Below are 12,354 nucleotides of genomic sequence, written 5' to 3'. Positions count from 1 at the left end.
GTGCGCACCGGAGCAGGGGGCATGGGGTGCATGGTGCGCAGATAAACGCTCGACCGTAGTAGATCACCTCCTTGTTGACATCAATGGCCGAGCTGTGCGTTATCTACGTAGCCAGAAGCAAGACCTGTCGAAATAGCGCCCTCTGCTGTCCGATAGAGGGTCCTCCGATCATGTGCAATATTTTTTATAATGTATGTAGCCGTCTTTTGGCAGCTCGCCAATATTAAAAAATTATATCAAATGATAATTATGTAGGTTATATGCAACTAAAATCCGATAAAACGTTAAAAAATAAATAAAAATAAAATTGAATCCCGATTGGCCCTTGTGAAAGGGGCGGGGCTAACCGACGGCCTCTAACACTTGACGTGTGATCCCACGTGACAGGCCAGAAGTAAACAGTGTTGTTTTGATTTGTCAAACCGTGTACCTGCGACGAAGCGGTCGGCGTTAGTTCCTTTTTCAGGCCAACATCGACCTTCAACAACATGCCCCGATTAAAAACGGTTCGTTGGATGATGTGTGATGTCGATTTAGGAAATGTACCGTCTTGTTTTGTCTTCTTACTAGCTAGTAACTTAGCCTTTAAATCATCGACGTAACGTCGCTTTACTGCACAGGCTAGCTGTTTTAAAGGTTCAATACTAACCACATCGACTATACACATGTATATATGTATTAATATACGTATATATATCTACACATCTCTTCTAATGTTACTCTAACACCATGTGCAGAACTTGATCTTTCCACTTAACAACTCTGACTAGTCGTCCTGTAGCGTCAACATCAGCTGACGAGCACAAGTAACGTCGTTAAACTCACATCTACTGCTTTTCTGTCCCTTCCCAAACCCGCTCAATGTGTAGTCGCAGGGGCTTCCAAAATGTCGCCAGTGATACAGACGACAACGGTGCTTTTTAGTTGAACAGAAGAAGGTTAAGGAGAGCCCACGAAAGCTCCTGTCCTGCCATGGCTGAGGCCCGCCAGCTGAGTCCTCTGGCGGGACGGGCCGACGTCGCGGGCCCCTCCAGCCGCCAAACCTATGCAAGCTCTGCCCACTATGGGACCGTGATGAGCGGCCTCCACGACCTGAGACAGAGCGGCATCCTGTTCGACGTGGTGCTCCTGGCGGAGGGTCGACCCATCAAAGCCCATCGCATCCTCCTGGCCGCCGCCTGCGACTACTTTAGGTAAGGCAGGCCCTTGTCAAGGTTTGTTTGGGCTGTTAGGGTTGTAGATTTTTAGTTTTGATTGAGCGGCTCTGTGACGTCTGACGGGGAGTTATTTCATCCTAGGGGTATGTTTGCCGGGGGTCTGCGCGAGGCTCAGCAGACGGAGATAGCCGTGCACGGTGTTACCTACACGGCCTTGTCGAAGCTGCTGGACTTCATCTACACCTCGGAGATCGAGCTAGACCTGGACAATGTGCAGGAGGTGCTAATCGCTGCCACTCTGGTCCAGGTAAACATTCAAACGCATCATACAAATGGAGATCCATAAAGGAACTCTAGCAGGCCGTTCTTTCCATATGAACGTCATCGATGAGTAGTGCCCTTTGTTCGATTAAGCCCTATAATCAAAAGCTCGACTCACATTTACATTCAGGGCATTTAGCAGACGCATTTATCCAAAGCGAAATTACAATAATATATCGCTGTCGGTACAGTAAGGATGTTCAAAGAACCAAGTGCCAAACATTTACAATCGCTAGGTTAACCCATTCCCCGTATACAACAAAGACAGCTAGGATAAGATGCTACACAAAGCTAAGTACTATTTTTAAGTGCAAGGACGTGAGGGGAAAAGGGGAAGCTCTGAACAAGTGAGTCTTGAGTCTTTTGCGGAAGTTTGTGAGTGACTTTGGGTCCTTACGTCGGTAAGGAGCTCGTTCCACCACTGCCTTGCCAAAACAGAGAAGAGCTGTGACTGTGATGAACGACCTTTGCTTGCTCTTAGCGATTGCGGTACCAGGCGTCCAGCGGAGGCAGTTGATCTTCAACCTAACAGACTGACACCCGTGTATCTAACCCTCTTTTCCTCAGATCGGGGAGGTGATCAGCTTCTGCTGCGACTTCCTCTTCTCCTGGTTGGACGAGAGCAACATCCTGGAGGTCCACAAGCTGGCGGACATGTTTGGCCTGCAGCAGCTGGAGACCAAGATCCACGCGTACATCCTGCAGAACATCCAGACGCTGTCCCGCACCGCGGCGTACCGCCAGCTGCCCCCCGACAAGGTGCTGCGGGTCCTGAGCAGCGAGGAGCTGGAGGTGCTCAGCGAGAACGAGGTGTACGAGGCGGCGCTGCACTACCACTACAGCCCCGAGCAGGTGGAAACGGACCAGGTGTGCCTGCAGGTGGGTCCCCCTGTTGCCCCCCCCGCCCCCTCTGGGTTCTGAGCCACCACAGAGTATTCACATGGTACCGCAGAGTCGCTCACCAGCGTCCGCAAGAGAGTCGAGACTCTGTTGTTCCGAGTTCACCTGGACTCCGCATAGCCTCCCCCCTTACCCCTCACTTATTGTACGTTGTACGTCCGTGCACTTAAAAATAGCACTTAGCATCGTGTTGCATCTGCAAAAGAGGCCACTCCTAAAATAAGCAAAAAAATATTAATACAAGATATTTTTGCTTTGTAATAAGCAAAAATATCTGCCAATGGAACAAGTGAAATTGTCTTGGTAAGATTTCTTGAAATAAGACATTATATTGAAGCCTAACAAGATAAGAGTGATCTTGAAATTAGCTGGGAAAACTCATTTTTAGCTAGTATTTTTACTAGTATTGTGATGTAAAAGATGTGATGTAAAAGCAGCTTAAAAACCTAATGACATGTCAAAAAAGCTTGTTTAACCCGAGATATGACTCAAAGCAAGATGTTTTCAAGACAGTTTCACTTAACAAAATATTCAAGATGCACTGTCTAGATTTTGAGTTTTTGCAGTGTATTCAAGCTTTCTTTGTCGTATACGGGTAATGGGTTAACCTAGTGATTGTTAGTGCTTGCTTGGCACTTGGTTCTATGAACATCCTTACCGTACTGAAAGCGATATGTTGTTTCTCTTTCTTCTGAGAAACAACCTATACTTTTGTATTGTAAGTGGCCCTTGATAAAAGCGTCTGTGGCTTCTATTTAATGATTGAAATGATCAGGAACTAAACATTCCTTAGGAATGCTGCTGGGGTTTTCCCGCTCCAAACTCAGCCATGTATCAGTGAATATATATATATAACCATGGCCGCATACATAACAAAGTGGTGCCAGGTGCTTTCCCCTTTTCCCCCTTTTTATCAATTCCCTTCCTCATGCGGAGGAAGCTTCCCACCGTCCCTCACCCCCCCTCTCCCCTCCCCTCTCCTCCCTCCGTCTCCAGGACAACCTGAAGATGCTGGAGGCGGTGCGCTTCTGCCTGATGGAGCGGCCGGTGCTGCAGCGTCTGTACGGCCGACTGGACGCGTGCCCGCTGAAGGAGTCGGTGGCGGCGGCGCTGCGCTACCACGAGCAGGAGGTGCTGCAGCCCGTGCTGCAGGGCCCGCGCACGCAGCCGCGCTCCAACGCCCGCTGCGTCCTGGGCTTCGGCGGCATGTACGCCAACTCGGGCGCCACCTCGGACACCGAGGGGCTCTTCCAGGTGTTCCACCCCAGCTGGGGCGAGTGGCGGACGCTGGGCGCCGCGCAAGCCCCCCACATGTCCAACCAGGGCGTGGCCGTGCTCAACAACTTTGTTTACCTGGTGGGCGGAGACAAGAACACCAGCGGCTTCCGCGCCGAGACCCGCTGCTGGAGGTCAGCGTCTGGATGTGTTTATGAATGAATGGATGAATGAATGAATGAATGAATGAATGAATGAATGAATGAATGAATGAATGAATGAATGCCTTTTATAGCCACTATACACGTTACAATGAGATTAAAAGCATCTCCTTCCCAGTGCAGTGCAGAGTTGAGTGTGTCTGGGTGTGTTTGAATCATACTGGGGGTCAGCCTCTGGGTGTGTATAGTGTGTCTGGGTGTGTGTTGAATCCTACTGGGAGGTCAGCTGCTGGAGGTGTTTAGTGTGTTTGAATCCTGCTGGAGGCCAGGTCTTTATGCATTGAGGAACAACTTGGTGTGGTGGTGAAGGAGAGAAACAGACTCCGTTTCAAACGGCGATTTGCCGGTGGCTTTAATCGCGTGCGATGCGTGATGATGTTACGAGAGCGGATCGTGTTCCGCGGCATACGCTTCGGTCCGTCTATTTACAGCGCACACAGCAATCTCACTGTGTGCCTTCTTAGGTTAGCTCACACTTAATTCGATCCCGGCTGTAATCGTCCCTCACAAATCCGCTTACGTCTTGATTAAATCTCAGCAATCGTGGAGTCGCCGCTTCTGAAGCTCGTGCCTTTTGGCGGTTGTTGTTGTTGTCGTGCGTCGACTCGTGTGCGTTGTGTGCGTCCTCCAGGTACGACCCCCGACACAACAGCTGGTGCTCCATCCAGCCCCTGCTGCAGCAGAGGGCCGACCACAGCGTGTGCGTCCTGGGGGAGCACATCTACGCCATCGGGGGCCGCGACTACCGCAACGAGCTGGACTCTGTGGAGCGCTACGACCCCCACACCAACACCTGGGAGTGCGTCGCCCCGCTCAAGAGAGAGGTACTGGGGGGGGGGGGGGGGGGGGGGGGGGTGGACACGCCCACTTGTGCTGCCAATCACACTCCCACCTGGTGGTATAATATGTCACCTATTAAAGTGTCGTTGTTCTCACTGTTTCAGCTGGAGTTTATACACGATGGGTTTAAAAAATATTGTTTCGGATTGAGGGTTACGACCGTGGTTACGGCCGTGGTTACGACCAATGCAGATTTTGTGATGCTGTTTTTAGTACCGTCGTTGTGTATGAGCGATGTTGTGTGTGCATCCACACTCTGCATTCCATAAACAAGTTAAACGAGTTACACGATAGATGTACGGGAAGCCTAACACTGTCTCGGACGCCACCTTAAAAATCAATGTCTTCCCGGAACGAGCTCCACACATCCCAACACCGTTGGGATGTACTATAAGTGTCTGGGAAGCTCGACTTTCTCTCGGACTCCGCAGTCCACCGCTTCCCAGACAGAGCTCCACATGTCCACACACACCCCCACGGCCCCGCTTGGGCGCGACGTGGAAGTATCTCGCAAAGGCCACTCCGATGTCAACAAACGAGAAGAACGCATAGTGTTCTGAGGGGACAAGAAATAGGATTTTACTCTGGTTTACTCAAAATCAGGGTCTTACTTAAGTGTCATGATAAAGTTAATTACTGGTCATAAATGGCTATGGGGACGATCATATAAGCCCATGTTTAAAACAAAGCAAAACGTTTTTTTGGTTCAGTTGCTCGCATGTACTCGAACGAGCCACAGGGCGGCGCTATAAACTCTGTCATGATGCGCTAGTGCACAGCACCCCACCTCCGCCTGATTCAATGCTAGCAGGGACTGTAGTGATAAGATACTTATCTCCCTCCCTCCTTGATGGGAGCCCCACTCTCATGAGATTCTATTATTATGGGGTCCCCAGGGTCAAACATTGACCCCAGGGTCAAAACGGGTCAAACCTTCGCCCACAGTTGACACCAAAGGGCTGATTATGGTCCCATGTTCCCGAAACGCATTAGGGTTACGGACCCCTTACGTCCTTACGGACCCTCCTTACGGACCCTCCTTGCTCCTTGCACGTCAGGAGGGCCTGACGTGCGCCTCCCAAAAATGTTAACCTTTCCGTCGGGGGTGACGCAGCAGCGAGGGCTGTGATTGGTCCGCTTGCTAAAACCCCACGCAGAACCATGAAGGTTCACGACGTGGTTGAAGCGTGAGCGTGGGGCCGTCATCAGCCCTTAAGTTCTGTGGGGTGGTGTGGTGAAGGTCCGTGGGAACCCTGACACAGTGACCTGCTCGCGGTAACCCCCCCAGCCCTAGTCCCCCTCTGCCACCCACCCAGCACCCACCCGGCGCCCCCTCTGGTCCTCAGGTGTACGCGCACGCGGGCGCGGTGCTGGACGGACGGATCTACGTGACGTGCGGCCGGCGGGGGCTGGCCTACCTGCGGGAGACGTACTGCTTCGACCCGGCCACCGACCAATGGGCGGCCTGCGCCGAGGGGCCGGTGGAGCGGGCGTGGCACGGCGTGGCAGCCCGCGGCGGCCGCCTCTACGTGATCGGAGGGAGCAACGACGAGCACAGCTACCGCCGCGACGTCCTCAAGGTACCAGACACGCTGACGTGGGGCTGGGCGACTTTAGCGTCGAACGATCACAAAACTAATATCATCTCATTTTCTTTTTTGTTTTTTTTACTAAATGTTTTGCATAAAGTGCAGTCCAGCTGGATACATATCTGTACATTATTTTAGATTTCAACATTTTTTTTTACCATTTTTTGTATTTTTCTAAGGCGAAATTTCAAAGTTCTCAGTTACAAAAGTGTTTTTTTGAGAGAGACATGCTGAATAAATGCATCATGTTTTCAAACTCAAAAACAACCGTGATTACAATATTGACCAAAATAATCTTGATTATGATTTTTCCCATAATCGAGCAGCCCTACACTGATGTGACGGGGGTTGTTTATTGATCTGTCGGTCGTCAGTGTTTTTTACTGTTTTATCTCTGCTTTTAGATTACAGTTACAGCCATTTATCGATCAGTTTTAACTCTGAAATAATAATGGTTTTATTTATCTTCAGATGTAGGTTTTGTTATTTATCTTCAGATGAAGTCACGACATTAGTTAACAGATTTGAGTCTGACAGTAACGACAAAAAGCGTTTTATTATCACGATCTCCCACTGAACCAGCCCTCTCTTTGTCTCCTCCCTCGCTGTGTGCGCGTGCGGCCACCAGGTGGCGTGCTTCGACCCGCAGGCCGACTCCTGGTCCCTGGTGAGCCCGCTGCCGGCGGGCCACGGGGAGCCCGGGCTGGCCGTGCTGGACGCCCGCATCTACGTCCTGGGGGGCCGCTCGCACAACAAGGGCAACCGCATGAGGTACGTGCACGTGTACGACGCCGACCTGGACCAATGGGAGGACGGCACGCCGTTCGAGGGGCGCGTGTCGGGGCTGGCGGCCTGCGTGCTGCCCCTGCCCCGGGCCGTGATGGCCCAGGCCCGCGGCTGGCAGCAGCACATCAAGCGGGCGTCCTGGGCGGACGCGCCCATGGAGCACTCCGAGTACTCCAGCGACGACTGAGCGCCCCCCGGTGGTCGGGCGAGGTATTTTTTTTCTTTTTTTTTTGGTTGGAAGTGTGCGGAGGTGGAGCTAACTGAGCCTTGTTCGTCCTGATGGTCGCCTCTTTTGGGGTTGGGGTGGACCCCTGGATGGTGGGGGGGTGGGTATGGGGGCCAGGGGCCCGGGGTTTGGAGTGCCTCTGAACTGATCGACGGGACCCTCGATGGGGACACTCTCTTTGGTTCTGATTTTGGGGTCGAACTCGTAGAAGTGTTGGTTCTTCTTTCTTTCTTCTCTTCTTTGAATCACCGCTCCAGGATTTCTGCGAGCATGTCCAGCCGTCCCTGAAAGGCTGTTTCTACTGAGAGGTCGGAAAGAATGACAAGTCGGACTTCTATGCAAACAATACAGTGTTCCTTTTGATATCATGGACCGCTGGTTCCAGTCTTCCAGTGAAGACGAAGTCTTGTTTGTTTTTGTTACTTTTAACATGTTTGGGTTTTAAAATAGGTCATCGCAAAGGCCTGGCGACTGCTTGTTAATCTAAAGTATTATGGTGTGTCTCACTCAGTACTAGTACTAGATGGCCAAAGTATGCCTTGTTTTCTCTGGTTGCATTTAACCTGGCTTTGGATTTTGCTCACGTTTTTTCCTTTTTCGATGAAGGTGTGCCTTTTTGTTACGCAGATATGACGGTTCAACTGAACAATACTTGTGGGTTGAGTGTTGTACTTACGACCACTAGTCACATGATTCCTTCCACAATGTCTCAGCCATCCATCGTTACGATGAGAAAGCCACGCCTTGCATTGAGTCTCAATGTGGAGGCCAATGAGGGTAAGTGGTGGTTGAGACTGGCATAGATCTGCATAATTGTTTAGGTCATTTGTAAGTTGTTTAGGTCAAATGGCAGCAGAAATGGTGGAAAACGAAATGCACATATTAATGTTTGAAATCTGAAATCTGCACAATTATACAATCATCATGCATTCATAATAATCTTGTATCATGTATCTTTTGGGGTTTGATTAAAAATACATAATATATCGATTTATTTTACCTGGAGTATTCATTGTGAGTTGCACAAGGTTTCTCAGTATTCAAAGTCACACCATTTTCATGCTTTCTTTCTTTCGTCATGTTTTTGTTTCAGACATCCATTAACCAAATGAGCTTCACACACAGTTTGTCTTTGCAGTTTCCCAGAAGGCAGATTCCATAATCCTATCGCTCTTATCTTATGCCTTTTGACATTGACTGTTTCGTCCTGACGTGTCCATAGGTTTGTATTATTATTGGTTGGAGATTTTGATACATCTCCAAGCCATTGGTATCCATATTCCTCATTAAGAATCCCGATAAGCTCGGGTGTTTCGGAGCGTAACCCTGCCGAATAATTACTAAGTTCTTTCTTTATTTGTTAAGACGGAAGGGATGGCACACTTCCTAGATTCACAATTCATTAAGTCAGTTAAAAGCTTTTATCCAAAGAAGAAAGGTGAGAGTCACTTACTCAGAGCAAGACATCCCCAAAACTCAATACTACCTCTGGTGTATTCCAGGGTTCAGTGCCAGTTTATTGAGCTCTTTTTAAACGACGATTGCCATAAAACCTGCTGATAAATCGTGATTGTGATTCAAGTTCGGATAGGGATATTTCTGGGGCAATGATGGTTCTACATATTGAGGTTTTGTGTTCTCTGTACAGATGAATCACAAGATGGATGCAGATAGTGGTCTGGTCTCATTGGACAGTCTGCCTCAGATGGTCTTAAAGGAGGTCTTGCTGATAATCATTTGGTTTTTGGAAATGTCTTCAATGGACGTTTTTCCCTGTCCCTTTGGAATAATTGCCGGCGTCGGGTGCCATCTGCTATTTGTGTATTTTCTGGCCGGCACTGAGTTGAACCTTGTGGCTTAAAGCCTTTTGACACATTTCAAATGAAAACGTGGAGATTTGTGTGTGTTGTTGAACCACTTAACGCACAGGGAAAGCTATTGAGCCTCTAGGTAGTTCTTGTGATAAGCAGGCTCTAAAATGTTTAGCAGGTGCAGTAGTAATAGACCAAGTCTCAATCTTAGCATTTCTAGAGAATCATGCGGAAACTAAAACAGATGGACATCAAAATAAATATAGATATATAAATATAAATACTGAAGAAAATATGAATCAGCACAACAGGGGTAAAACAGCAGCCTACAAGAATAAAGAGACCCAAGCAAACTGTTTTAATGAATACATGGCGTCACAGTTTGGAAATCTGCAAAGGAGATTGAACATGAATTTAAACATCAATACATTTATATGTGTGTTCCCCAAAGAGCTAGTTTTATCACGGCGTAACTTCTACAACGCTTAAAACACTGACACCCCCCAGCTGTCTGCTGCGACCCCCCCCCCCCCACACACTGTATCTGAAAGTGCACTAGAATCAAACCGCCGGCGGAGAGCTGTGGTGCATGGCCCCCGGCCCGCCCCCAGTTCCTCTCCATTTGGCTCCTCCAGCTCCGTCCTCCTCCTCCACCTCCTACGGCCGTCGGAGGCCGTGCCTCCGTCAGCTGCCGCCCGTCCCCGCCCTCCTACTTCACACGCGCGTGCCAAAGCCCCGTCATGTGGCCCCGTCGGCCGCCTTCTGACACCTGAACTAGGTACCGCAGGGCCAAGCGTGCCGCCATGTTCACGTGCTCCGTGTATATACACATATATATAATGCATATATATTTATATATATATGTGTACTATCTTCACGCCCTGAGCAATGTAACAAGCAATTCATTCTGAGGACACCATTGCCGCCCAGGGCGTAGTAAAGTATGTACTTAAGCTCGTCGGAGGCGGCCGTTGCAGATGTTTGAGTGGCTGCTGTTTTTTTTTCCTTTTTAGGTGTTGCTCTTATCCGGGCCATTACCACGGCAATTAAAGCGACTAAAAGGGCCCATTGTGGAGTGCTGAACAGTTTTTAACTAGGGGGGGGGGGGTCGGACATGAGTGTCCAGGGAGACATGGGGACTAAGTGAGCTTCCCCCCCCGCCCTCCCCTCCCCCCCCCCCCACTCCCATCCTTCTAGTTGGGAGGTGGGAGAGGGGAGGGCTGTCCACTCCAGACAATGAGGATCGGTTTCGTCCCCCGCTCTAAAATGGCTTCCCCAGAGTGGGAGACTCTGTTATTGATGGGCTGCAAACGGTTTCATTATACTTTACGCTGAGGTGACTCTGCTGACAGCGTAGCCCTGGTAACGAGCGCGCTGTTTAGGATGAGATACGCCGGCGTCAGACGGACCATGATTTATTAAGCCACGGTGGGGCGGGACTGTTTCACAGAAGCTGGGTGAAGGGTTTTACACTCAAACAGATACAGGCCGGAGGCGTGCATGCGTTCACTTGTGATTACAGCATGCACGCATACATTAAAAGGAAATAGAGACGTTGTACAGAATATGCATTATTACAAAAAATTAAGTAGATTTTTTTCTCAGCTTAACTCAATATAATGGTACCTCTGTTCTGGACTAGTTTCCCAACTTTATAAATGTTCCCAATTTTGTTTTTAACAATGTGTCACATTTTAAACGTCACATACCTCAAATGAATTCAAGCAATGGTTAAGAATTACTAAGTGACTGACTGCAACAAGTCGGAGAATGATCTAATCATCGTGCACCACGGACATCCTGTGCACACATCTTCACGTGCCTTCACGTGCGTATGGAGATGAGTGTGTTGACCAGCTCAACACACACACACACACACACACACACACACACACACACACACACACACACACACACACACACACACACACACGGCGAGAGCAAAGACGGGTTGAACAGAGTAAGTGGGCAGAAGGGGGCAGTTAACTTGAGCTGAATAAAACAAGTCCCGGCAGACTATTAACACTACTCACAGAACCCCCCCCCCCCCCCGACCACGCTGGCCTTTACTGCGGCCATTAACAGCTCATATCCACCGAGGCGGGGGGGCGGGGGGGGGGGGGGGCAGTTTGTCCCCGCCACATCCCCTCCCCGGATTGAGGGCCGTTTAACGCTCCCTGGGACGTGGCACAGCGGTGCAGGGGCCCTTTATGGGGCCCGGTGGGTAAACCCCAGCAGGTGAGGCCTTTCACACCTCCCCCGCCCCCCCCCCCCCCCCCCCTGTCCGCTCCCAGGGCTGGGGGCCACAATAACACGGGGGTCTTTAATGCATGCTGGGCCGACGACGACTCCAGTGTGGTCCTCATTAGATCAACAAAGGCGAAACGCAAACAAACCCAGCGGTGGTTTCCTTTGGTCACACGGCGGGCTTCCAGAACGGGCCCTGTCAGAGGGGCCCCTTCAGAGGGGCCCCCAGGGGGCGGGCCCCCGCGCAGGACGATGACAGGAGGAGAGGCACTGTCGGTGTTTGTTTTGACCCTGTGGTTAAGCGGCGGTCATGGTTGCTTTAAACTGAACACACTTGCATCCTAGTTGTAGTTTTGCACTGAGAAACGCTCTGAATGTTTTGGACAGGATTTGCGATGGATGTATTTTTTTCCTGCTTCCTTCTCATTTTGTTTATGCTGAACACTATCTTTAAAGGGGGGATATTACGCCACCAGGTGTGAGTGTGATTAGCCCTGACAAATCAGCCTTTACCCGTGTTTAAGTGGGATCAGAAGTAGGAGTGTCCACCTCGATGTATGATGGATAGACTGTACTGTATCAATGTTTGCTACGGTCCACTGGGTAGTCCGATAGACTGGTCTATCCATCACACATCTAGGGGGACACGCCCACTTGTCACTAAAACACAGGAAAAGGCCGATTTTCAAACTACTTGTAATGGCTAATCCACCTTACACCTGTGTGGCTTGACATCATCCCTTTAACCACCTCGACCAGTCTTGAATGCCATTTCAATGTACTATTGTTGAAGTAGTAATCCCCCACACCGTACACACAGCCCCTTCATGTTTCAGGTCTGTAAAGTTCAAACACCTGCATTTATAAACTCCTTTTAAACAGACTCATCTGCCTAATATCCACCATATGTGAAATAAGCCAATGCAAACATGCGGTACCACTTTTAAAGTTGTTTTTTTATTTCCACAACACGTTACAATTCAAGACCGGTTCCACTTCACAGACGTCTTATGTTTTATTACTTTTCCTTTCTACAAAAAT

At 49.6% G+C, this 12,354-nt stretch overlaps 1 protein-coding gene across 2 annotated transcripts; it reads left to right on the top strand.

Moving 5' to 3' along the window:
• The first annotated feature begins 383 nt into the window (after nucleotides 1-383).
• klhl22 (kelch-like family member 22) lies at nucleotides 384-9,481 on the top strand. Of its 2 annotated transcripts, none has more exons than XM_056602596.1 (8): nucleotides 384-506; nucleotides 870-1,193; nucleotides 1,299-1,464; nucleotides 2,046-2,357; nucleotides 3,375-3,787; nucleotides 4,446-4,638; nucleotides 6,001-6,234; nucleotides 6,872-9,481. In XM_056602596.1, the coding sequence occupies exons 2-8, from the start codon at nucleotides 973-975 to the stop codon at nucleotides 7,214-7,216; spliced, it is 1,884 nt and encodes a 627-aa protein (XP_056458571.1). In that variant the 5' UTR covers nucleotides 384-506; nucleotides 870-972; the 3' UTR covers nucleotides 7,217-9,481. The 2 variants fall into 2 exon arrangements, with proteins under 2 accessions (XP_056458571.1, XP_056458572.1); XM_056602597.1 differs by having other exon boundaries at nucleotides 876-1,193; nucleotides 6,872-7,329.
• Nucleotides 9,482-12,354: the final 2,873 nt, after the last annotated feature.

Source organism: Gadus chalcogrammus, chromosome 11 (genome assembly GCF_026213295.1).
Source record: "Gadus chalcogrammus isolate NIFS_2021 chromosome 11, NIFS_Gcha_1.0, whole genome shotgun sequence".
NCBI classification, from domain to species: domain Eukaryota; kingdom Metazoa; phylum Chordata; class Actinopteri; order Gadiformes; family Gadidae; genus Gadus; species Gadus chalcogrammus.
This window is presented reverse-complemented; position numbering and strand designations above follow the sequence as displayed.

What these genes read in the sequence shown, in the direction of transcription:
- klhl22 (XM_056602596.1), top strand. Translation starts at nt 973, where the DNA reads ATGGCTGAGGCCCGCCAGCTGAGTCCTCTGGCGGGACGGGCCGACGTC. An exon ending in GCCGCCTGCGACTACTTTAG is followed by an intron (nt 1,194 to 1,298) that starts GTAAGGCAGGCC and finishes ATTTCATCCTAG; the next exon opens with GGGTATGTTTGCCGGGGGTC. An exon ending in TCGCTGCCACTCTGGTCCAG is followed by an intron (nt 1,465 to 2,045) that starts GTAAACATTCAA and finishes TCTTTTCCTCAG; the next exon opens with ATCGGGGAGGTGATCAGCTT.